A 23,988-nucleotide genomic window follows, 5' to 3' on the forward strand; every position below is an offset into this window, starting at 1 on the left:
GGGCGGCGGCACCAGCGCGAGCCCTTTGTCAGCCGCAGCCTCAGCCTTAGCTGGGGAGCCGGAAGCCTAAGCAGAGAGCGAGGCTGCGACCTCTCGTTCCCTGGAGGCAGATGGCCAAGGCTCCTTTTCTCGTTCTCAGTTAGCTTCTGCTGCCCTTCCGATAATCCTCGTACTCCCGCTGCCTCCTCCCGAAGCTCCTGGATCTCCTCTGCAGCTGCCCCTACCTCCCGCTTCCTGTTTATCCGCAGTGCGCCTGCGCCGGAGACCGGCTCAGACCGGTCCCCTCAACCCGACTCCCCCGCCTTCTTTTGGGCCAGCCTATTGAGCTTCATTCGGTAGGGGGAAGTAGAACAGACAAGCCGCGAAAAGCGGAAGGTAATGAAGGCAGTGAAATGTACCATTTGTATGCTCGCTACCCTCCAGAACGAGCCAGACTCCCTGGAACGGACCATTACCCCACCCGAAGAAGGGGAGAATGGGAGGAGGCTGGGTTGGGGCAATAAGGATGTGGATAGGGCGGGGGTGGGTGAAAAAGAGAGGTGTTTACTCTCTCAATGCGCAGGCGCGGAAATCAAGCCTCTAGTTCTTAAAGAGACAGGAAGAAACTGACCTACTTTCTACTGAGATTCTTCTGACAGGTTGGTTCATTACATCAGCCCGACCCAGGCTCGGTTCTATGAAGACAACACTCCAAGAAGCTCAGCTCACTCCTCTGCCGTGAAACATTTCCCCCTACCTCCAGCTTGGCGCTAACCCCTTTTAAAAATTAAATCATTCCTACATTCCTTCATTCAGCTGACACCTATTGAGCTTGCCCCGTACTGGCCTCTTGGGCCACTATGAGCTCACAGCATGGTGGTGCAGACTAGCGAGTACACACATAATACCCACACGGTGTACCCAAGTGTTGTGGGAGTTCAGAGGAGGGACCGACTTCATCTTCCTTTGGGGAGAGGCAGCGGCCTTGGCTTCACTTTCGAGCTGGGTCATAAAGGTTAAATAGGAGTTAGCCAGGTTGAATGGGGGGAAGAGAAGAGAGCACTCTAGGCAAGTAGAGTACAAATGTAGGAAGGGACGAAAAGACCTGGCCTGTTTGGGAATGGGGAGTATGAAGTGTGTGTAAAGGAGAAGTGGGACCCCTTGGGCTTCAGCATAAACATCATTTCCTTGTGGAAGCCTTCCCTGGGCCCTAGATGGGCTTGGGTCCCCTTGCTATATGTTCTCAGGGCTCCCTTTGGTTCTGTCATAATGCACTTGTTGGCTGAGAGATCTGTGGCTACATGTGAGGTATAAATGTGAAATAAGCATCTCAGTCTCATTCTGATTATTAAGACTTAGCATTGTCCATCTTCCACTTGAATCTCATATTAGACTCCTCCAGCGGTAGCCCAACTTGTAGCTCCATGGACTCTTATAGTCCCTCTTCTTTTTAATCATGGAGTGTTAAGATGGGGGTTAGGAGCAAGTATTTTCTTAGGGGACCTCCTGTGATGACAGTTGGGGGCCATAGCAGCTTCACTGGATATTGTGGTCCTTTGGGGGATTTGGGAGCTGTCATTCCAGCTGACCCCAGCCCTCAGTCTCATGACACTCTCCTCTCTGCTTCACACTTTACACTGTGGCAACTTCTAGCAAGTCATCAGCCACAATTTCATCTACTCTCCATAGCCAACACTCTGGGGTCTATGACTCAGGCAAGATGCACCTTCCATATCTGTACTTCTCAAACTTGAAGGGCAATTCTTGCCACACACTTTCTCTCTGTACCACACCTCCACCCGCCCAGCACGTACAACAGGAATCAGAGCCTAGTAGGCCTATGATAAACATTTGAGGAATGAACAAGATAGGGTCCTGCTCTCACAGAGCTTACATTCTGCTTGTGGAAACAGTAACAAATTCAGTACACACACAGGAACTCAGTTTGTGATAAGTGCTATGAAGGAAGGAAATCTAGTGATATGATGAAGAGTAACCACAGCAAGGAAGGGTCTTCTTCAGATGGATGAATAAGTAATAATCTAGTTAAGCAATGATAGTGGCTTAGACTAGGAACAGCAATGGAGAGAGATGGTGCATCTTTGATGGCGGAATTAGTGATTTTTTTTTTTTTTCCGGCCCCACCACACGGCTTGCAGGATCTTAGTTCCCCAACCAGGGATCCAGGGATTGAACCTGGCCCTGGGCAGTGAAAGCACGGAGTCCTAACCACTGACGCCCCCCCCCCGGGAATTCCCCAGGATTGGTGATGAATTAAAGGGGAGTAGAGGGAGAGTGAGTGAGAGGAAGAAAGGAAGACTCTTACATTTTGACCTGAGCAACTAGGTAGTTGGTTTATTGAGATGGCGAGGACTGGGAAGGCATGAATCAAAGCTCCATTTTGAACATGTTAAGTATGACCATTACAGATCCACATGGATACGTCAAACAGGCAATTGGATATATGGGTCTTGGAACTCAGAGGAGAATTCTGGGGATAAAAACTTAGGAGTCACCTGCATACAGATAGTGTTTAAAGCCATGGGATTGGATGTGATATGGAAAAGAGGCTCAGGTCTCAGCTGTGGGGCCCAATGTTTAATATTCCAGTTGAGAAGGATGAGTCATCAAGGGAGGGATGAGAAGGGATGGCCAGAAAGGTAAAAGGAAAACCAGGAGAGTATGAAATACTGGAAGGCAATAAAGAAGAGTGTTTTGAGATGGGGCAGCTAACAACATTCAGAATCCAACCAGTGGCCAGAAAAAAATGATCAGAATGCCAACCTCCTGTTTTTTTCTGATTTCCTAGAAATTCTGGGGTACTTCTCATTTCCTAGAAATTCTCAGCTTCAGACTTCAATTTCCCTTAAGCTTGGATCTACCCTAAAATATAGACTGTCTCCATACCTAACCCAGTTATATACATACACTCACCATGTCCACTTATCCAAATCTTACAGTTATTCATACAATTATGGAATGCCTATTATGTGCCAGGCCCCAGGATAGGATGGGGAGGGGGAAAAAAAACCTAGTCTGGGCACTCAAGGAGCCCTCAGGAGCTTACAGTGTATCGAAAAAGACAATCACTCAAATAAATATACTTAAATATGCAGTTACAAACTGAGAAGTGCCATGAAGGAAAAGTATAGGGCAACATGAGAGCCTGTCACAGTGTCACCTTGTCTGGATTATGCATGACATGCACAGCATCCATCTTGCACACACAAATTTTTACTGTGCCCCAATGCCACCCTGAACAGAGACTTGGGGGATTGGGTCTAGTAGTATCAATCCTCGTGTAAACTCACCAGGTGACCTTGAGCAAGTCCTCTCCGCTCTTTGGGCCTTTTTCTTCTTCTGTACAATGTTAGGCTGAGAGGTAGACTAGATCACAGGCTCTTAACTTAGGGCCCATGGATGGGCTTCAGGGACACAAAAATATATGGAAAAGTGTGTTGGTTTTTTTTTTTTTTTCTAGACAGTGGGCCCACAACTTTAATTAGATCCTTCAGAGGGGTTGTGACCCAAAGAAACCCAAGGACCTAAGGAGCAGACAGTTGTGTGATGATGTGAGCAGGGAAACCAGATGACAGAATGATGGACTCTGGAAGTAAGTTTTTGTTTCTTGGACACCCATACCCTTCCCTTGACCTTGTCAACATGTACAGTGTTGGGAGAGAAGGCCTGATCCCCCTCCTATGGATAGTGAAGCTTAATCACCACATAATGGTGCCCTAGAGAAAGGATGAGAGGAACTTACCATTGGCGGCCCCTCTCCAGGAGCAGAACAAAGAAAGGTTCCCACCCCGCACAGGAAGTTTCTATTACCCTTTGTGTCACCTGCTCCACGGTGACCTGCCCTGGGTCCACTTCATCTGCTCCCCCATCATTCTTGGCTGCAGTATAGACACAAATGTACCTCCGTACTAGAGGTAAGGTTGGGATGTTTATACAAAGGAACTTTCATTAGAAACTAAAGGGAATTCCCCTCTCAAAAGAAAACACTTTGAAATTAACGAAGATGTCTGTAAATTAGAAATTCTGGATTTGACTTGTAAGAATGTTTAGCCAAAAGACAGCTTGCTTGGCATAGTCTTCAGGACATCAATCACCTTTCTCTTCCTTGTCTCCTCTAAGGATGTGGGAGGGAGATTCGGGGGCCTCTCTGAGGTCCAGTAGGTTTCCAACCCTTCCAGAACCTGTGTCTTGATCTCCTGCCAAGGGTTGGCCATACTATAGGAAAGGAAGCATTTTCTCTGGAATCCAAAAGGCTGTATGAATTATGGGTTGTGAGTTATGTGCGGGGTAGGAGAGACAAAAAGGCAGACAGAGCCTGTGCATAGCCATTGTGTTTTATTGGATCCGGTGTACTTCTTATTCTACAAAAATTACAGAGGAACCAAAAATGCAAAGCAGTCAACAGTGTTCTGATAGGAAAGGGGGCTCCCTGGGGACCCTCCCCTCAGATCACAGCTGACTGGGAGAGTGAGCTAAACGGGACAAGCAGATATATTAAGGGGTGGTGGCACGGCAGGGGTGCTGACAGTGAGGTGGGACCTGGGTCCTATGGTTCCTGCCTTCAAGGTGTGCTCAGGGGCATCTCTGGGTAGATTGAATAGAGCAAGAGGAGACTCTGGGTGGTCAATTAGGAGGCTATGTCGGGGGGCAGGAATAGAGCCTGGGTATATCACAGAGTCTAATAAATGCCCCCACACTGGGTTCAAATCTATGCCTGCCTCCTTCCTTCCTTTTTCTTCTAAGGCATCCACTGTGTTGTCCCTGACTTACTCTGTGCCTCCAAGTCGAGAGGAAATGGCAAATGAAAACTTAAGTTGTAGCCATCAGAGAGGGTAGGCTGAAACTTTGGCAGGTATCAGCCAAGACAGCTCCCACCTATCTTCCCCCCGCTGCCACCACCACTACACAAACAGGAAGGGAGGAAAGGAGGGAATGAGCCAAACACCAGGATCCCAGACTCTCCTGGGATACTTGGAAATTTTCTGGGGTATTTCCAAGGAAACAAGGTCTTCTGAAGAGCCTGGAAATTCATATTCTGACAGCTTTGAATGGCAGACCTGTAGAGCTCAAAGCTATAGCTTGGCATGCTCTCACTGATAATCCCCAGGCCCTTCTGTTCTCTAACCCAGCTACCTCCTAGGACCTAAGCACTGGCTCAGGCCCAAGATTACTCCCTCTACATTCTTGTCCACCTCCTACAGGGCTCTCAAAGGCCCTGGTCTGAAAGGCCAGTCAGTGCCAAGGACAGAACAGCCTTTCTGATAAGGGGGTCTTAGGGGAAATGGTTATGAGATCAGGGATGGGGGAAGCACCATAGCAGGAGACATTGTGGTTTCTCAAGTGGGGGTGGAAGGGGGAGGACCACTCAATTCCTATAGCAGGGGCACCCTCAGCACTGAGTTTCAGGCAGGAAGGGGGAGCTGTTGGGAGTTGGGAACACCCCACAGATACACTCTGCCCACTCTATAGCCCCCTCAGCTCTAGCAATCTGGACCACTGACTCCCCAGGCTCTTGGATTCCTATAGCCCCCAGGGTAGAGCTAGGATGAGGACAGACCTGGGAAGAGAAGGGTGAGGTCCACCTGGACTAGGGCTACAGCATGGTCCCCCCAGGACAACTGACCCCCCTCTCCTGGGGAGCTAGATGACATTGTCAAAGAGCTGCATGGACCTCATGATGTTCTCGTCCTGTAGCCGTGGTGGGAGAGAGGCAGATTGGAGAGAAAGAAAAAGAGCTTATCAGAGACAGGGAGAAGGACACTGACTCAGAAATGGGGACATTCAGAGACAGAGAGAGGCAGTGAGGAAGGAGACACCCAGAGAGGTGGGGAAGGGACAGGCCTCCCCAAGTTATGAAGGAAAAAGATTCAGAGGTGGCGGTGAGTTAGGGAAATAGTACTCTGCCCAAAGGAGCCTTCTCTTACATCATCGAATCAGGCCCTGAGTCCAGACCAGGGAAATGTAGAGGGCAGGGCCCTGTACCTTTTGACAAGATTCAATGAATTCCTCAATAGTCACCACGCCATCTTTGTTCCTGTCCATCTTCTGCAAAAAGGTAGTCAGGTAGGGAAAACAGAAGGGATGACAGGAGAGAGGCAGGCAGAACTCGGGTAAGTTCCCTTCTGGGACCTCACCTCCTTCCCTTCACTCTAAAACCCAGCCTACCCAGTCCCAGGCACCTGGAAGAAGCTCTCCACGTGTTCCCTTGGGGCCTCCTCCCGGAGTGCAGGATATGTATACTTGCCCATCATGTCATAGATGGACTTCATGATATCAAGCATTTCCTGTTAGGCCGAGAGAGAAGAGGATCCCTCCTCAGAGCCTCCAGCCTCCAAACTAGAAGGCCTAGAGCCTAGGGCAGACCCCACCCCTTGCTGGTGATGTATATGTGGGTCACATTTCCCTCCTATGGGCCCTTTACACCTCCCCACACACATACAACCCCTCCAGCTGTTCAGTTGCCTTGTACCTCCTTGGTGATGCAGCCATCCTTGTTGAGGTCATACAGGTTGAAAGCCCAGTTCAGTCTGTCATCTGTGGTTCCCCGAAGAATCACTGACAAACCAGCCACAAAGTCCTAGGAAGGAGGCAGGGGAAAATGGGTCTTCTGATACCTTTCACCCAACCCTCTCTCTGGGTCTGGCCTGGCCCTGAAGCCGCAGGAAACATGCTTCCCTGGCCCACAGTCTCCAGCTCACCTCAAAACTGACTGAGCCATCATGGTTGGTGTCAAAGGCATTGAAGAGAAAAGTGGCATATGTGCTGGAGTCTGCAGGATAAGTGTGGATGAGTAAGCTTGGCTTCCAGACAGGAGAGGACTTCCTGCCTCCCTACCTCTGTGGGGCTCCTCAAACCCCATTCACTTGGCATTTCCAGCCCTCTCCCCAAGTCAGCCTAGAGATGGACAGCTGCTTCTTCTCAGGACTTGTCCCCTCACCTCCTTGAGGAAAGAACTGGGAATAAATCTGCTTGAAGTTCTCCTCATTGACAATTCCGCTGGGACATTCCTGGGGGTAGCGTAGGGAAGGAAACCAGACTGAAGGAAGAGACAAAACCCCCTTCCACTCACCGCCCCTCCCCCCCCAGGTTCCCACCCAACCCTCCCTGTCCAGAGACTCCCAGAGAGAGGGGAAATCTTCATGTCTCCAGGGGGCTCACCATGTAGCTCTTCTCCTGGAGGAAAGACTTCTCCCAAGCGCACAAATAAAAAACACAGAACTGACAGACCAATCTACAGGCTCTGCCCCTTCTCAAACCAGCAGGAACCTAGAAGTTTGGTCTGTGGTGGAAGGGGAGCTGTCCCTTCTCCTCCCCTCCCCTGTCACTCCTCAAAGCCTCCAGGCCAACCTTTCAGAAAAGTCCCGGATAAGCCCTGCCCCTCCCCAGTTTGGTTCTGCTTTGCACTCACGTTTTTGAAACCCCGGTACAGGACCTGTAGCTCTTTGCGCGTGAACTTGGTTTGCTCCTGCAGCTGCTCCAGACCCTCGGGCCGGTGACACACGGTGGACAGTTCAAACTCATCCTCCACGCTGTCTGCGGGGTGGGGGCGGTTGGGGGGGACAGCCGCGCCTCAGGCCTGTCCCCCACGACCCCTCTTCAAAATCACTGAACCATCCATCCCCCCCATATCCGACGCCGGAGACCAGCCTGCCAGTTCCCCGGACCCAGAGCCAAGAAGATGCTGGTCGGCTTCGAGGTATATCAGCGGGCCCAGGCCAAGGCCAGGCCTGGCCCCAGAGCCCGGGGTCTGAGTCAGCGCTGGCCCCTGGGCCCTTGATCCATGGTTGGAGGGGAAGGCTCCCAGCCCAGTCTTTGTCCCAGAAGGCCAGGAGTAGGAAAATTGGGTTGGAGAGGGGGCTTCTGAGGGTTCGAGCTCTGGGCCTCCCCTTACCAACTCAGATCCGCCCGGTCTCACCCTTGCCCCGCCCAGATCCTTCCCTCCAGCCAAGCCCCGCCTATCCCAGCCATGCCCGAGCCATGCCCCGCCCAGCTCCAGCCAAGCCCCCTCCACACCCCACTCCTGCCACAGCACTAGTGTGCCTTAGAGAAGGCCACCACCCCTGGCCCCGTATCAGCCCCGCCCCTGTTCCCAACATCCATTCCCCAGGCAGGTGCCCCCACCCCAGGCTCCCGAAGTCCCCCGCCCCCGCCCCCACCAGGAGAGTAAGTCACCTGGGTCCAGCGGGCGGGGTCTGTGGGGGCGGAGGGAGGCTGGGGCGGCTAATGCTGAAGGGAGCGAACTGTCACCGAGAAAGCGGAGGACCCGGCCAGCTGCACACACCTCGCCCCTCACACTCACAGCAAATCTCACAGACCTGCGTGTTACAGTGCACACACCCTAGCCCCCCACGCGCACAGAGGCACACGTAACGAATGAGCACAGACACACACGAATCGGACCCCGAGCACATCCCCCTGCCCTTTTTCCGAATCGACCCCCATTGTGGGACCCAGCAGAATCAAACACAACGACCTTCTCAAATAATGAGTACAAACCGGGCCTTTATAGCTTGCAAAGATGCAGTATGTATAATCCTGTGAGGTGGGCAAAGCCCAAATGAGGAAACTGAGGCCTACAGACAAAGCGAGGTCACTCAACTGGGGACCAGGCTGGTACTAGGAAACTCAAGTATCCTGGCATCTGGAGGAAGGCGGGCTCCATCATTACACTTGCATCCATCTAGTCAAGGCACTGGTGACCTACATCTCAAGGCCCAAAACATGCCCAGGGGCGGGGAGGGCGGCCAGACACTAACCCCAGCTAAGCCACGCACAGACCCTCACAGCCGCCTGGTCCCACCCCTGCCACACTGGCCACGCTCACACAGGCTCAGAGTGGCCTCAGCCTGTCACGCTGACCACGCCCAAACACCCAGATCCTGCCCATTTCGCACACCCAGATGGCCCACACACTCAGGCCCCGCCTCCAAACTGACCACGCCCACACATTCCGCTCAGCTGCTGCGTAGCTACGCCCCCTCACACTCCTGGTCAGTCAGTGCCCAGCCCACCTCCGCCACATTGGTCACGCCCACACACACGCAGGCCGGCTCCCCTCACAACGGTCACACCCCGACACATACGGGCCCCACCCCCGGAAGCACAGGAGAGGCACTTGCTTTCACTGACTGAGGGCAGGGCTTGGGGCCCGCAGCAAGGCAGCAGCTTGAGGAACCGCTGCTTCAGCGCTTTTTTAGTGGGCCCTGGAGGGTGGCCTGGGAAGAGAGAAGACCCCAGGAAGGTACATTAACCCCACTGTCCCTCTGTTCCTTGTACCCTCCCCACCATCACAAATCAACCCTGGCTGGGGGCGGGTGTTGGGGGAAAATGGGGGGTGGGTAATGGTGAGAGTAGCTGGGGCCGGTTAGGGGAGTCCAGTGGGTTTCACAGGCATGGAAAGTCCACCAAGGTGGCTCCGCATCTTGTATAAAGGGACACAGCTGGGAACAGCGAGGTGGCCGGGGCGGGGAGGAAGTAGCATTGGCCTCAGTCTTTGTTGACCCAGTGTCCTTGGCTCCAGTGCTACAGCTGGACCTCTGAGGGTGATGTCCAACCCGGGGGCTGCCTGCCTCTCTCACACACACACAGTGACAGGTGTGTATACATAGTATGATAAATCAGAGTGATGGATGCCACACAAGGACCGCTTGATACCTAGTACCTCATTCATACCCAGTGGCCTCCCAACACATGCACACACACACACAGACATACACACTTTGACCTAGTACTTCTTAATACAAACATATACAAATGTGACTGACCTGGGAAAAACATGACATACATTAGGAACCATACAGGCCATCTTACACACAGCATGATCAAACCACACAAGAACACACAATGACCCTGGGACATCACATCACAGTGTGGTCACCATGACATATCAAGGTCACCACACACATGCCCATATCATATTGTGACCTAGGTGCCCATGGCACCCAGATACCTAAGACTGCACCTCACCCACAGAACCTGCATTTGCCCTGGGTACACCCCCACCTTTCTTGCCTATAACCCCTCATTCCAAGGCACCTATAATCTTCCCGCCAGCAGAACAGAGTTCTCAGAGAACTCATCCACCCTAAAAGTGTGTCCCTTCCCAGTCTTTTCCAGTATGGCTTACTCTTTGAAGGTGAAATGATAGCAAACTTTCAGGCAATGACAGACCTTGGAGATGAGTATTTTGTTGTAATGTGGGACTACCCAGAGCCCACTGATCACAGTTCCCCTCACTTCCTCTTATTTACACATGTGTCCTACCGCTCTAATTGTATCCCAGGGAGACCCTCCAAGTTCCTGTTGTGTGTCTGTCTCCTGGCTGCACCCACCTCCAGACTCGAGGGCCAGAGCTCACTGGACTTGGCATACTGACTGAAGCTGGCCTCAGTCCATTCCTGGAGGGGCCCAATTTCCTTTAGTTGTAGATTGGCACCCCAGCTCCCTTGCAGGCCCTGCCTTCCAAGCCGGCTCCACCCTCAGGAAGATGCTGTGCTCCCAGAAGGGAACTGCTTGAAGTCAGCGCCTCCTCTCCCTCCCATTTGTCCTCTCTCCCCAGGAGCTATGGAGAGGTGGGAGGGAGGCAGTGAGCTGGGTGAGGGATCGATGGCGGCCTGGCCTCTGGCCCAGGGCTCCATTAGCCTGGACTTTGGTTTCCCGAAGCCGATTGTGCCTGGGGCCTCTGGTGGTGTAGTAGCCTCTGGACTCGGGGTTGGCTCCCCCCGTCTCTCCCAACCTCCCCCTCTTCACACATCCCCCCATCTGGTCCCCTGCCTGCTCCAAGGACTCAGTCTCCTCTAGGCTCCTCTGAAGGTGGGAAGAGAAAGGGGGTGCCTTCAGCAGACAGAATGCCTCCCCCCTTCCAACCAATAGTCTAAAGGGGATGGAAAGTTAGAGCCCGACTGACTTCATCTTTTCAGGACTGGATGAATCCCAGTTCATCTAGGACCAATCCCTGCGACCCACCCCACCCCACCCCAATAAATGCAGCAGAGGATGGAGGGTAGACTAGGAGTTTTCTGCTCTTACGGAATTCTAGAGCAGGCAATTCACGGACCTTCTTCCCTAGCTCCTTTCACATTTTTTCAGTTCTCCCAGGTGTCTATCTACCCTGCAGTCCTCTTATCATGGTTCTTGCCTGTTTTCCTGTAGCCATGCTATGGAGCTGCACAGGTCTCGGCATGAAGAAGAGGGAGAGGCTAAAACTCCCTGGGGAGGCAGAACATGTTCCCCTCTCTACCTCCAGTATCACTCTCCCCACCTGACTTTCGGGTTGGGTGGAGAATTGCCTTCCCACTTCCCACTCTAGACTCTGGAGCCCATTCTGCCCTTAGATCCTGAGAGGACCTGGGAGAGGCAAGGTGGCTTGGGAGGCAGGGTCCCTGATCCGATCCACCCCTCACTCTCCTACCAGATTTGTCTATGAATGTCTCATTCACAGTGATCCCACTCCTGTCCCTCCAGAACCCACCCCATCCCTAGCCTTGGGTATGGAGCTGGTATATCATCAGGGAACTCTGGGAATAGCCACACACACAATCAGATGTCCCAAGAGGCTCAGCCACACACTCCATGCCCCTCAGGCACAGTCACATCTGCCATCTCATAAAGCGACACACTCTGTCACTCAGACACATTAAATCACACCCCTGTCACATACACAGGCTCAAGTAGTCATACGTTTTGTCCTTTCTCACACACATGAACACACAGCCACACCCCCTGTATCTCTCACACACTGAGTCCACACACACCCTGTAACCCACGCCTGCAAGGATGGAGGTGTGGCGAGTCACACACATCTTCAGAGCCGTTGTGGGTCCCTGGCCCCAAAAAGGACTCCCCAGAAGTCTGGTGTTATCTCAGGACCCCTGGAACCTCCTTCCTCTATTCCAGATACCCCTGCGTGTCTCCAGACTTTTCCTCATTCCCCCCAGTTTCCCCTTATCCTCAATCCCAGTCCCCCCATACTGTAGCCCCTCATCACCTCCCTGGCTCCTGGCCCTCTCTCTTCACCTCCCTCAGACACCCAATCCCCCAGATTCCCTCCTCGCCTCCCCCAGGTCCACTCCTTGAGTCCCCCTCTTTGCCTCTCCCAGATGTCCTGTTCCCCCAACTCCCCTCCCCCAGATGTCCCATCCCATCACTAACCTGCTTACCCCTGCAGCCCTCACCCCAGTCATAAAGTCAGAGTAATCTTCTCCCCAACCCTGCGGGCCACTGTCCTTCTAGCCAGCAGGCCAGACATGCCCAGACACCTGGGTTACCTTCCAAGGAGACAGGCTCAAAGAGGCCAAACTGCTCCAGGACCTTGACAAACAGGGCGAGGACCACAAGCACAGCGACCATCTCCAGCCCTTCCAGGTTCATGGTGGGCCGGGGGCATGGCCCCACAGGCTGAGGCTGGCCCTCCCTACTCACAATTCCTCCCCCTCAGGCTCCCCAGCCTGAGTAGGACTGCCCGCAGTCTCCCTCCCCTTCTTGCTCCCCGGATCTCCTCCCTCTCCCCCTCCCCCCGCCTCCCCACAGGCCTCCCAGCCACAGCCTCCAAGCCACAGCCTCTTCCTCTTCACGGGGCCACTCCTGCCTATGGATTGGTATCTCCTCCAGAGCTTTTGGTGTGAAGGCTATGGGCCAGGCCAGACCAGAGAAGGGGGGCAGTGCCCTGCCTCTGCCCCTGAGACAGCTTCCCTCAGACAGCCTGTGGCTACTCTGTACCAAAGAGAGGGGGCAGAGGGAAGACCTGTGCTTAGAGAGAAGGCAGGGAAGGGCAGGGTGTGTGTGTGTGTGTGTGTGTGTGAAACTAGGAGCTGCCCATGCATAAGTAATACATGTGTGGGTCAGAATATGTTATGGGTGTCTGAGTGTTTTCTTGTGTGTATATTCCTGTATGTGTATGGAGAGTATGTGTACCTCCTCTTACGTGTGTCTGTGTGTGTGTTTACACGATTGTGCACCTGTCTTAGCGGTGTGTGTGGTGTATACGGGTATGTAACCTGAGTGTCTGTGGGGGGTGTGTGTGAGAGTGTATTGGAGTATTTCTGAGTGTGTATGAGGTGTGAGGTATCTGTATTTTAGCAGGGTTGTGGCATGTGGGTCTGAAGATTGGTAGTATGGATGTGTCATATAATTAGGAGTATGGGTCTATGGTGGTTGTGTAATTGTATCTGCATGAAAGTGTATGAGAATATAAGGGAGGAGAAGGTGGTGACCTCTCCAGTCAGGAGGACACCACCACCATCGATTGCGGTTGTCATGGAGACTGAGAGGCGGGAAGCACTCTCTTCCCACAGGCCACAGGGAAACTGAGGCCCAAGGGAGGGAGGATTAGGTCCAGTAGCCTGGGCAGGAAAACAGCCCCTTAGCCCTATCATGACCCTTTGGGGAGGGGACTTATTGCAGCTGCCTTTGGGACCCAGAGAATCAAGCTCCTTGGGAGAGGAGGGATGTGCTCTTCCTTTCCTCCTGGCAGGGGCCTCACCCAGGAGCTGCCAAAACCCTCCCTGTTCTTTGGGAATCTTTACTGAGCTGATGGAGAAACCCAGAGTAGGAGGGAAATCTGAACCTTCCAAGGGAGCCACACAGCCCCGCTGTATTCCTGGAGCCCCTCCCCCATCTTCCAGTCTCCCTCAAAGTGGTGGTGATGGCGGCGGTGGTGTCTGTAGTGGGGTGGGGAGAGGCTTGCAGAACCAGGGAGCCAGAAGATAAGAGCCTCTGGGTTACTGCCACAGCTGGCTAGGGATTGAGCACTCAGTATGTGCTAGATAATGTGCTATGTGCTTACAGACATTATCACATTGAATTTTCACAATAAACCTATGAAGGAGGTACTGTTATCCCCACATTATGGGTGGGAAAACTAGACAAAAGTAGGTTAAGAAAATCTCCAAGATCAATAAGTGTCAGAGCTCAATTTTAACCCAGCCTGACTCAGCCTGTGCTCTAAACCACCACGCTACACTGGCTCCTTTCATAGACAGCTTGCTCACACAGGAGGCCCAGTTTAAGGGGATTAACCCAAGGGACCCTTGCCACCTCGTCCAGCTCTGGGATGTGTTTCAGCCTCAATTGTGGGGTGGGGGTGGGGATGGGGGCTAGTCCCTACTGCTTCATTTGAGGTTCACGGATCTGCAGTTCTACATGGCCACCACTGGGGGGTCAGGCATTCATTTCACACCGTATCTTACCCCTTCCCTCTCCACCGACCCTTCCAACATCCTTGGGAAGGAGGGTATGGCTCCGGCAGGCTTGGTCCTCTGCTTGTCCCCCCTCTCTCCCCCAGGAAGAAGTCAATTCAGGGACTGTTTTTGGCTTCTCACACCTTTGGAGGTTACAGGTTTACAGATGAAATGAGCAAGCATCTCCCTCTCACCGTCCAAAATCCATGCCTGGGATTTAATACCCTTCCCCCACCCTCATCAGCAGATACCTTTTTTAGAGCCAGTTTTGCCTCCTCACTGTCCCCCAAACACACCAAACTCAGTGCTATCTCTGTGGCTTTGCTCCTGCTATTCCCTCTGCCTGGAATGAACTCCCTTTTGCTCTCCTATCCTACAGTCCTTACCTGTCCTTTAGACACAGCTTAAATTCCCTTCCCTTCAGAGCCTCCAGCCCTCAGCAGGCTCCCAGCTACCTGAAATTCTACGGTAGCCCATTGGGCCCTCAAAACTCAGCACCTAAGTCTGTAATGTTATCAGTGGGAACAGTAAAAGGAGGCAGCATAGCATGGTAGGTAACAGTGTGGGCCAGGGTGCCAGACTCTCTGGGTTCAAATCCCAGCTCTGCCCCTTGGAATTAACTGGGAAAGTTCTTAATCTCTCTGTGCCTCGGTTTCCTACCTCATATGGTTGCTAGGCCCTCCTAAATGAACTAATACACGGAAAGCTGTTAGAATAATTCCTAGCACAGAGTAATTGCTTATAATTGTTTACTGCCACTATTAATAATATTATATTCCCCCCTTACATATCTTAGCAATTTACAAAGCATTTCCACAAACACTGTTATTTCCATGTCTTCTCATGACAACCCCATGAGGTAGGCAGAGTGAATAGTATTGTGCCCATTTCACTGATGAGGTAAATGAGGCCCAGAAAGGTAAAGGAACTTGCTCAAGGTCACCTAGCTAAGAGGAGATGTTGCAAATTTGAACTCAAGTCTTTCTGGATCAGTGCTGTTTCCTCAATTAGATTCCAAGCTCCTAGAGGGCAAAGATGTTAAAAAATTGGACCTATACAAATTGAATGCCAGGCTCTGAGCTGGTGCCTGTGGAACAAAGGTGAACCAAACAGGGTTCTGGCTCTCCTGGGCAGGGAGAGACAGCCTACTGACAGAACTATAAGGTATCTACTCATTCAAAAAATATTTGTTGTGTGCCTACTATGTGGTAGGAACTGTTCAAAGCAGGCCATGAAATGAGCCCTAGTCTTCTAACTGGGAGCCCAGGAAAAACCTGGAGCGGGTATTTTTTGAGCTGGTTCTTAAAGGATGGCTAAACTGTCAACAGTCTGCCTTAACAAAGGGACCAACATTTATTGAGCATGTTTTGTGTCCTTGATACATTACACATGTTATCTCATTTAGTCCTCATAATAGACCTGAGGGGTAGGGTCTATTATTCCTGTGTTTACAGCTGAAATGGTCAGATTGAGTAGCAGTATACCCATTTTGCAGATGAAGGAACTGAAGCTCAGAGAAGTGATTGTCCCAAGACAACACAGATGATAAAGGATAGATCGAGACTTGAACCAGAACCAGTGATCTGCCAGCTCCCTCAGGCTGTCTCTCCAACGTGTGTGGAGGTGTCAAGGAATCCTGAGTGACTGCCGCTTAGTTGGTATTGGGGTAGATATGAGTGATAAGACCAGAAAGGGGCAGATTCCATGGAGCCTTGAATGCCAAGCCAGGCTATTTGATTGGAAAGAGGCAGAACAGCAGCATCTCCTTGCTCTCTGCTGCTGATTCACAGATGGACAGATTGACAACCGTTTAGCTGGTTGCCCTGTCTGCAGATCCTCCTCTTCCTTCTCTCACCCTCACCCTCAACCTTCAGAGACCTTGACCCAGCCTCACAGGACTCAAGGTCCTAAATCAACCAGGCCTCTGGTGAGAGGATCTGATAGAAGTGAAAGAGCAAGTTGTTTTTCAGGCTCTCTCCCCACCCCCCACCCCCACTCAGAGACCTCTCAAGTCTCTGGGCTCTGTGAGAAAGTTGCCCAGGTCTGTCCTCCCCAAGCATCCCTGTGCCACTTTGCTCTTCACCCAGAGGAGTGAAGTCTTAATGAAAATACTTCAGGCAGAGTGAAGGCTGAAGGGAAAACTATCTTGAAGCATAAAGTGAGCCCTCCCTTAGATCCCTCAAATCTCACCACGGAGATACACCTATCATTTAGTTATTTACCTCCCAAAGTTCAAACCCAGAGAAATACTGCCTAATGAAGGGGGCCCATAGTATGTAACTGTCCCACTTTCCCGTCTGCCCTTGCTCCCCTAGTGAAGAACCCAACCAGTAAAGACCCTTCTGTCAGCCCTCCAGCCCCACTCCATCCCCAACCAGGCCAGAAGACAGAGCAGCCCCCAGCTGCATCAGGTAATTAATGATCTCCCTAGGCCCTGGGGCTATTTTAGGGCCTGGAAGTCATGCCTGCTATGATTGAGAGCTGGCCCCGCCTGGCTCCAGCCATCTGTCACTTGAGACAGGCCCAAGCAGGGGGCTTGGAGGACACATGCTTCTCAAGAGACATCCAAGCATGGCTTTGGCTCAGCCCCATCTCCTCTCCTTCTGGGAGCACATTGTAAGGGGAGGCCTGCTTATACTCCAGGGGCTCAAGGGGATACTGTGCAGACAGCCAGAGAACTACAGATCCCAGAATGCCACCAGGCTAGGATGTTTTGGTCTCCCCAGGTCAGGTGGGGAGGAGTTGCTGGGTTCTGTGGGCCCTGCCCAGGCAGCTCTAAGGAAACCCAAGTGGAGGTGTGCATAATCTCAGCAGTGCCATGATATGATACCCACAATCCATGTCATAAATTGAACAAATCCCACACCAAGGTACAACCTTATGAAGTCTATACAGCTAACTTAGTGTGACTCAGGAACCCCCAACCCAACTCTAAAGCATAGAACTCCAGGTACATGCAGTCTTAGTGTCACAGAATTCCAGGGATACGTAACCCTAGGGGTGCACAGCCCCAGTGATCACAACCCCATTGAGGCACCAACCCCCTTAATACAGACTCCCAGAGATAGACAAGACGGTGACATACAATCCTTATGCCACACAAGTCTATCCATCCATCATGCATAAACTCACTAGCTGAGTTCATGTTGGTCCAGTCCCACCTCAGGATTTTTTCCTTCTGCACACTGCCCCTAGTCATCTTAAGATCCCATTAAACTAAGCAATTCAGTAAAGAGCTTTGCCTTTTCCCTGCTCTGCTGCAAGCTTCCTCCCTTCATCCCTGTGAGGGGCCTTGCCCCTACATCCACCTTCTTGAGGTCCCCACCTCTGCTCTCAGTAAGGAGCCCTGCACCTCTGCTATCAGTAAGGAGCCCTGCCCCCTCTTCCACCATTGTGAGGGACGATGATGCCCCTTCTCCTTTCCTCTTTGAAGACCCCTATGTCCTTCACCTTCTCTTTAAGGGACCCTATCCCAAGCTCCACTTCTGTTGGAGTCTTGCCCTTTAAACTCTTTTCTTTGAAGGATCCTGCCCCTTCCATCTCTGTGAGGGGCCCTTTCTCTCCCCACCTCTGTAAGGCTCCTATCCCACTTCGCTTACTTTTTGAGGGGTCCAGCCCTTTCCTCCCTTCCTCATACCTGGCGACAGCGACCCAGTCACCAGCTGGTAGAGGGATCGCGCTGCCTGCCCCAACGGGCTCCGGCACCTGCGGGGGCATCTGTTCATGGTCCTGCGGTGAGCACAGAGGTCAAGCTCCGCCCCCAAGGCTCGGGGCGTTCTGATATCCGCCCCCAACGGAGTGGGCCCTGCGTGGGCGGCGCGGGAGGGCCGGACCCATAGGACCAGGATCTCAGGCAATAGAGCCTCGTTCCGCTTCCCGTCTTCTCCCGGCCACACGAGGGGAACTCACCCTGGCCCCAGCGCCTGAAGCACCCGCCCCCCAAATTCCCAGACTCGGGCGGGGCGGGGCCGGAGGGGAGGGGCGGCACGGACTCTCCCTCACAGCCTTCTCTGGGAATATTTTCTGAATTTCCGGTGGGGAAGGGGGCACCCGCGGTTTTTGAAAAATGAGCTGGGGAGGGAATGAACATTATCTTTCATTGCCCCGCTTCATCCCCTCATTCTCTGCCTGTCACACCCCTCCTCTTCCCATTTTGACATAAAGATGCGAAGGGGTTTAGACAACCTAGTTGTCATGGCAACTCCCCACACTTCCATACTTCCTGGACCAATGGGCGCGAGAGTAGGAGGGAAGAGGAGGAACTGACCAGTGTATTGGAGTGACAAAGGGGCTGCAGGGACGTGCCCCTACTGGTCTGTCTTCTGGCTCTGAATATCTTTTTCTTGTAACTGTTTTGTGTCCCTGTGTCCTGGTCCGGCGGGTTCACACTCTCCCCTCATACGCCGATTGTCAGCCAGATGCATCGAGAAGCCCCCCTACCCACAGTCCTGGCCCTGGACTCATCCCTATCTGGTTATACCCAAAGTAAACCCTTCCAGGACCCACTAACGCCTTTAAACTTCTGACAGAGCCTATGGGGATCCCACTCTTCCGACTGGGATCCCGTATTTTTGGCTGAAAATCCTACATTTACGAGGCGAGTCACCCCTGAACTCCATGGAACCTTGCCACTTGATTTGGCAACATCCTCATCTGGAATCAGCTCCGCAAGCATGGCTCCTCTAAAACCACACGGGGGCGCGCCAGTCCGGGAACGATATTTATGGCCGGAGGGACGCAACTCCGGAGATCCCAGGCCGGGACCCGAGCTCAGGACTTGGCCAGCCAAGTCCCAACTCTCTCATCATCTTCTCCAGTCCTTTCCTTGCTTCCAGCTTGGACAGGACCGCAGCGGATCTCTGCCTTTTCCCACCTCGCCGCACTGCCAATAGGTCCTGCCGGGCCCGGAGGTGCTAGAGGCGGGGCGGGGCGGGGTGGGGTTCAGATTGTTTTCTCCTAAAAGTCTCCTCCAGATTTTTTTTTTTTTTTTTTTTTGTGGTACACGGGCCTCTCACTGTTGTGGCCTCTCCCGTTGCGGAGCACAGGCTCCGGACGCGCAGGCTCAGCGGCCACGGCTCACGGGCGCAGCCGCTCCGCGGCATGTGGGATCTTCCCGGACCGGGGCACGAACCCGTGTCCCCTACATCGGCAGGCGGACTCTCAACCACTGCGCCACCAGGGAAGCCCCCCAGATTTGTTTTGAGCCTGGGGTGGGAGTGGGTAAGGAAAGAGGCTGGGGCAACCCAGGATGACCTGAGGTATGACTTTAGCGCCCCCTCCCTGTCAGCCTGATAGGCCGGGATGACTGAAGCCAAAGAATACCCCCAGGTCCGATTCCAGGAATCCCGCCTGCACAAGGAAGGAACATTGGGAATTTGGCTGGCCCTGCTGCACTTCCGCCTTGCAAGCGCTTCAGCACCGCGGACAACGACTCCCCATCCGGCTTCAGCTCATGCGTCTCCGAGCACCCACCGCCTTAACACCGGCTTCCCAACCCCATTTATCTCCCGCTGTAAGATAAGCCCTCCTTCGAAAGGAGAGCTTCTGGTAGTCTTATTTCTACTTCCCAAGTCGCGTGTGGAGCTATCTACAGCGAGGATGCTGATGACGTGGAACACGATTCTTGATGCTTGTCAACATTTGAACTTTCTATTTCCCTTGGGGGGGGGGCAGGCAGGTGGGAAGTAGTATTTCCCATTTTACAGATGAAAAAAATGAGGCCCAGAGAGCAAAAGTCATACAGAGCTGGTACTCACACTTCTATTCCTGCACCTTCCCGTACAAGGGCTTCCCCACTTCCACCCAATCTCTGATTCAAATAGCCAAGTGGGGAGCAGATGACTCCACTAAAGGGGAGAATCAGTTAAAGCAGGAAGAAAACACTGATTAATGTGGTGCTAATGAGGGCGCTGGGGGCCTTACTACTCTCAAGGATCCTGAGTTGGTGAGAACACAGTCTAAAGCAGAGCTAGTCACCTGGACCTTTGTAATCCATCCAGGCCTGAGGCACATCTAGGGCACATCTGGGGCCTGCCTGAGTGGAAGGGCTCCCCCTTCTGGGAGTCTGGGCATAGGGACGAGAACCTCCCCAGGGTGTGTTAGTCAGGGAGACACTTTTTCAAGGCGTTACAACCTAGTCCTCTCCTCATCCCCAAGTCTTAACCTTACTCTCCTCAAGACAAGGACAAGGATCATGGCCTCCCTTCACCTCCCCAGCTTGTTTCAGACACAGGGCAGACAGTCTCCCTACTCCCATGCTCTGTTGGAGTTCTTGGGCAGGCTGCACAATGAGAGACAGAAACACACGTATATGGAAATGTACACAAGGTGACACAGTCACCCACACAAACACGTGGATCTGCCTACCAAACCCAGGAATATGCACAGGCACAGATGTACTGGTCTCACATACCTCCCCAGTGTGGGAGAGAGAGGACGCCTGAGCAGCAAAGTGGTTTGGGGGGATACTTAGAAGGGGAGGCCACATGGCACCTCCCAGGCCTAGAGCTTCTATCTCTGGGTCTGGAGGGGAGGCTAGAGGGTTTGTTTTCCTCTGGGTTTGGGTGAAGTTCTGGGAGGGTTGTTGGGGGTTGAAGGAGCTTCAGTTGTAAGAATGATCTCTAAATACTTTGTGGGGGGGGTGCTGATCCAGCATTAACCAAAGCCTCCCCACAGGAGCTGGTGACGCTCCTGGAAGCCAGGCTGGGTAGATGGACACCAGAGTCCTTCCTTGGGTCGACCGGGGCTATTTGTGGAAAACATGGGGAAGCAGTGGTGTGCACTAAAGACCCCCTTCTGCCCCCGGAAGCCAGAGAGGCAGCAAGGGTAAGACATGCCATAGACACTCACAGAGCCCCACTGCAGACATCACCACGTGAAAGTACACAATCAGTATCAAACACCAATATAACCCGCACAGTCTCACAATTAACACACAACACAACCCACTTTAACACATGCTTGTCCCAGGAGGTTCACAGTCATAAAGTCTTACAAAAAGACACACCACCATAAAGTGAAGACCTGACACATACTGGTAGTCACATGCCTCTTCATACAGAAAATCACACACTCAAAGCACAGAGTTGCACACAGAACAGAGATACTTGGTTAAAACAACTTCATTAGTACAATCAGGGTCCTACACAACCTCACTGAAACATCTGACAAGACATACAATTGCACAATCACAGGCAATCACACTCACCCTGGCTGTCACCAAGCCCAGGGCACATGGCAACCAGCTGTGGGAGGCGCACACACATATATACACACAGACACAAAGAATGACAGGCGCTCTCGCACGTAACACCTCCCACTATAGACACCCTCCTAGCCTTGTGTCATGCATGCCCACACCTGCTGCCTCTCCCCACCTGCCCACGTGCTCTGCCCCCAACCCTTCCAGCACCACCACCACCCCCGCGGGACCCAAGGCTTTGAGCCTCAGTGTCCTGCCGCCCAGAACAGCCGGGAGGGTACCTGGGAATGGGTCAGAGTGTGGGTAAGGGCCTGGCAGGGGTTAGAGGGGCTTAAGGGTCTGGGGGGATGGAATCTACCCTCCTTCCCCCGACCCCCAAGCCACTGACTCACCCGTGAGCTGGTCATAGGATCCGTCCAGGTCTCGGGAATCGGACAAACTCTCCTTACGGCCCTGGCCCCGCATGGCCCCCGGCGCCCCCCTCCCGTCCCAACGTGGGCCGTGGGAGGGGGCGCCGGGTGGCTGGGATAGAGAACTCACACGGCGCCCCCTGGCGGTGTAGTGCGCTGCCGGGGGCCGGGGGCTGGAGAGTCAGCGCTTGGGCTAAGAGCCTGGGGACCGCCGCGGTCTAGGGCCCACCTGGGGATCCTGGGGCAGGAGCGGGAGGCTTGGACAGTGGGTGAGCGCAGAGCCGGAGGCAGAGTGGAGCGGAGAAGAGCCCGGAGCTGGAGCCGAGCCGCCTCTCCTCCCGCCCCCTCCCCGCGGCTGTCACAGCTACCTCCCCTCTTTGGCGCTGCCGGGATTGGCTCCCCCTACCCCCGCCCCCTCCTCTTTGCAGTTCGGGGGAGGCACCCGGTGAAAGGGTGAGCTGAGAAGTGCGGGGAGGGAGACGAGCTCTCTGGCAACACTACCCCCTAAACCAGAAGTCCCGGGTCTTGCGGGTGGAGGAGGGAACAGGGCCAGAAAGGCTCCGCTAGGAGTAATCCCCGCCCCCGATTCTCAGCACTCCTTCCCCTACCCTCAGCACTGGCCCGGGTACGTATGAGTCCCCTGTTCGGTCTCCCTGTCAGCCCCTATTTTCTCTGTTGTTCTCCACCCATGTATGAGTCTCTTTGGCCCCCACCAGTGCCCACCCTGCTTGAAGGGGGTTAGGGATGCAAAGGTCAACTCAGCCTATAACGCAGGCTTATCTCAGGCCAGTGGACTACAATTTTCTCTTCTCTTGGAAGGACCCCTACCCTCACCAACTCCAGGACCCTGTCTCTGGGCCCTATTCACTCTCAAGGTGCCTTCTTCCCTGATCTAATGACCCCCGCTGGCCAACTGGGAAGAAAAAGAAAAGAAAGAGTGAACCAGGTCAGTTTCTCAAGACTTTCTTGTTCTTTTGTTCCTTTTTTTTTTTCTTTCAACTTTCCTGCCCTGCTCTCTTCTGTCACCTGCCCTGTTCTAGATTCCTTCTGTTTTCCAGAAGATTTGGGAAATGATTGAGGGGTTTGGGGATGCAGGCAAGAGTGGGGGAGAAATGCCCTTGTCACGAGGCCCCCTTCCCTTAGACTAGCTCTTTTTTCTGAAGCTAGCGGCTAGCACAAAGCTCGCCTACCTCCAGCTCCCAGGAATGGCTACTGAACAACTGAGCCTACTAGTCTGACTTCCCCCACGATCCTTCCTGGGCTCCTAGCCCATGAGCTCCCCAACCACCATGAGGATTAGGGGCGGGGGCAATGTCTGATGTGTTTTGATGGTATGGTGGCAGTGTCCCAGGTAATCCTGCCTGCCCAATGGCTCCTCTGGAGGAGTGACCTGCTGAGACGGAAAGCTTCAGCTAAAGTGACCCCAGCACATTTAATCTCTTCAACTGGATTAATTTACAAGCACTTGATTCAATTAACCCAGCACGAATTGTGGTGAGAGTTCAGGCATGAGAAGGGGACGAGCAGCCGAAGGAAGGATTATCTTTGGGAGCAATGCCCTACTCCTGGCTTTTCCCTGACTCCGGAGGGTCCTCCACAGACCTGGTATAGACATTGGGGCATGGACAGGGCATAGATGGCTCCTTTTGGGGTTAAATTCTAAGAAAGGATGGGATTCCTACTTGGAGTTCTTAGAATAGGTGTATGTAAATGGGCCAAGAGATGGGCTTTTAAAATGGAGGGCAAGGAGTGCTTTGCTTATTGCCTGATGCCCTGGACCTGCCCTTATTCACTTCATATGAAAGGCTGGCAGGAATCTAGAAGCAGCCCAAATAGGCTGGCTGGCCTCCTTAACACCAAGTTTTGAGGTAAAGGGATTTTCTTCTTCCTTCCTTCCACCCAAAAGGCAAGGGAGGCTACAACTTCTGAACTGAACTGGCTTCCACTAGGACCAGGAGACTGAGAAGCAGAGCATATAAGGGGTTCCCTAACCAGATGAGACCAGCACCTCCGAGATTACCTTAACTCTGTCATTGAGAAAGGGGTTCTGGGTAACAGAGATTAAGGGGAAATAGAAAAGACACTAAAAAGACTGTCCCATACAAATCAATTTTTAATAACTTCAACTTGCCACCAGCTTCCAGCTCCTGCTCCTCTGGGGTTTATCTGTGGAAAAACTGTGGAAAACACTAAATGCCCC

The 23,988-nt window shown here is 52.9% G+C and overlaps 1 protein-coding gene across 3 annotated transcripts; it reads right to left on the reverse strand.

Annotated features, from left to right (window-relative positions):
• Positions 1 to 4: 4 nt before the first annotated feature.
• On the reverse strand, positions 5 to 23,774 carry KCNIP2 (potassium voltage-gated channel interacting protein 2). Of its 3 annotated transcripts, none has more exons than XM_089898108.1 (9): positions 21,771 to 23,774; positions 9,120 to 9,215; positions 8,173 to 8,226; positions 7,409 to 7,533; positions 6,938 to 7,007; positions 6,699 to 6,769; positions 6,470 to 6,577; positions 6,180 to 6,284; positions 5 to 6,045 (listed from the first exon to the last, which is right to left on the reverse strand). In XM_089898108.1, exons 1-9 carry the CDS (start codon positions 21,841 to 21,843, stop codon positions 5,926 to 5,928), a joined length of 822 nt encoding a protein of 273 aa, XP_089754234.1. In that variant the 5' UTR covers positions 21,844 to 23,774; the 3' UTR covers positions 5 to 5,925. The 3 variants fall into 3 exon arrangements, with proteins under 3 accessions (XP_089754234.1, XP_089754235.1, XP_089754233.1); XM_089898109.1 differs by having other exon boundaries at positions 8,173 to 8,271; XM_089898107.1 differs by lacking the exons at positions 8,173 to 8,226; positions 9,120 to 9,215; positions 21,771 to 23,774 and adding an exon at positions 17,815 to 18,057.
• Between the last annotated feature and the right edge of the window lie 214 nt (positions 23,775 to 23,988).

The sequence above is a fragment of the Delphinapterus leucas genome, chromosome 16, assembly GCF_059928025.1.
Source record: "Delphinapterus leucas isolate spDelLeu-1000000601 "Yukka" chromosome 16, BTC_Dleu_Yukka2, whole genome shotgun sequence".
Lineage (NCBI taxonomy): Eukaryota > Metazoa > Chordata > Mammalia > Artiodactyla > Monodontidae > Delphinapterus > Delphinapterus leucas.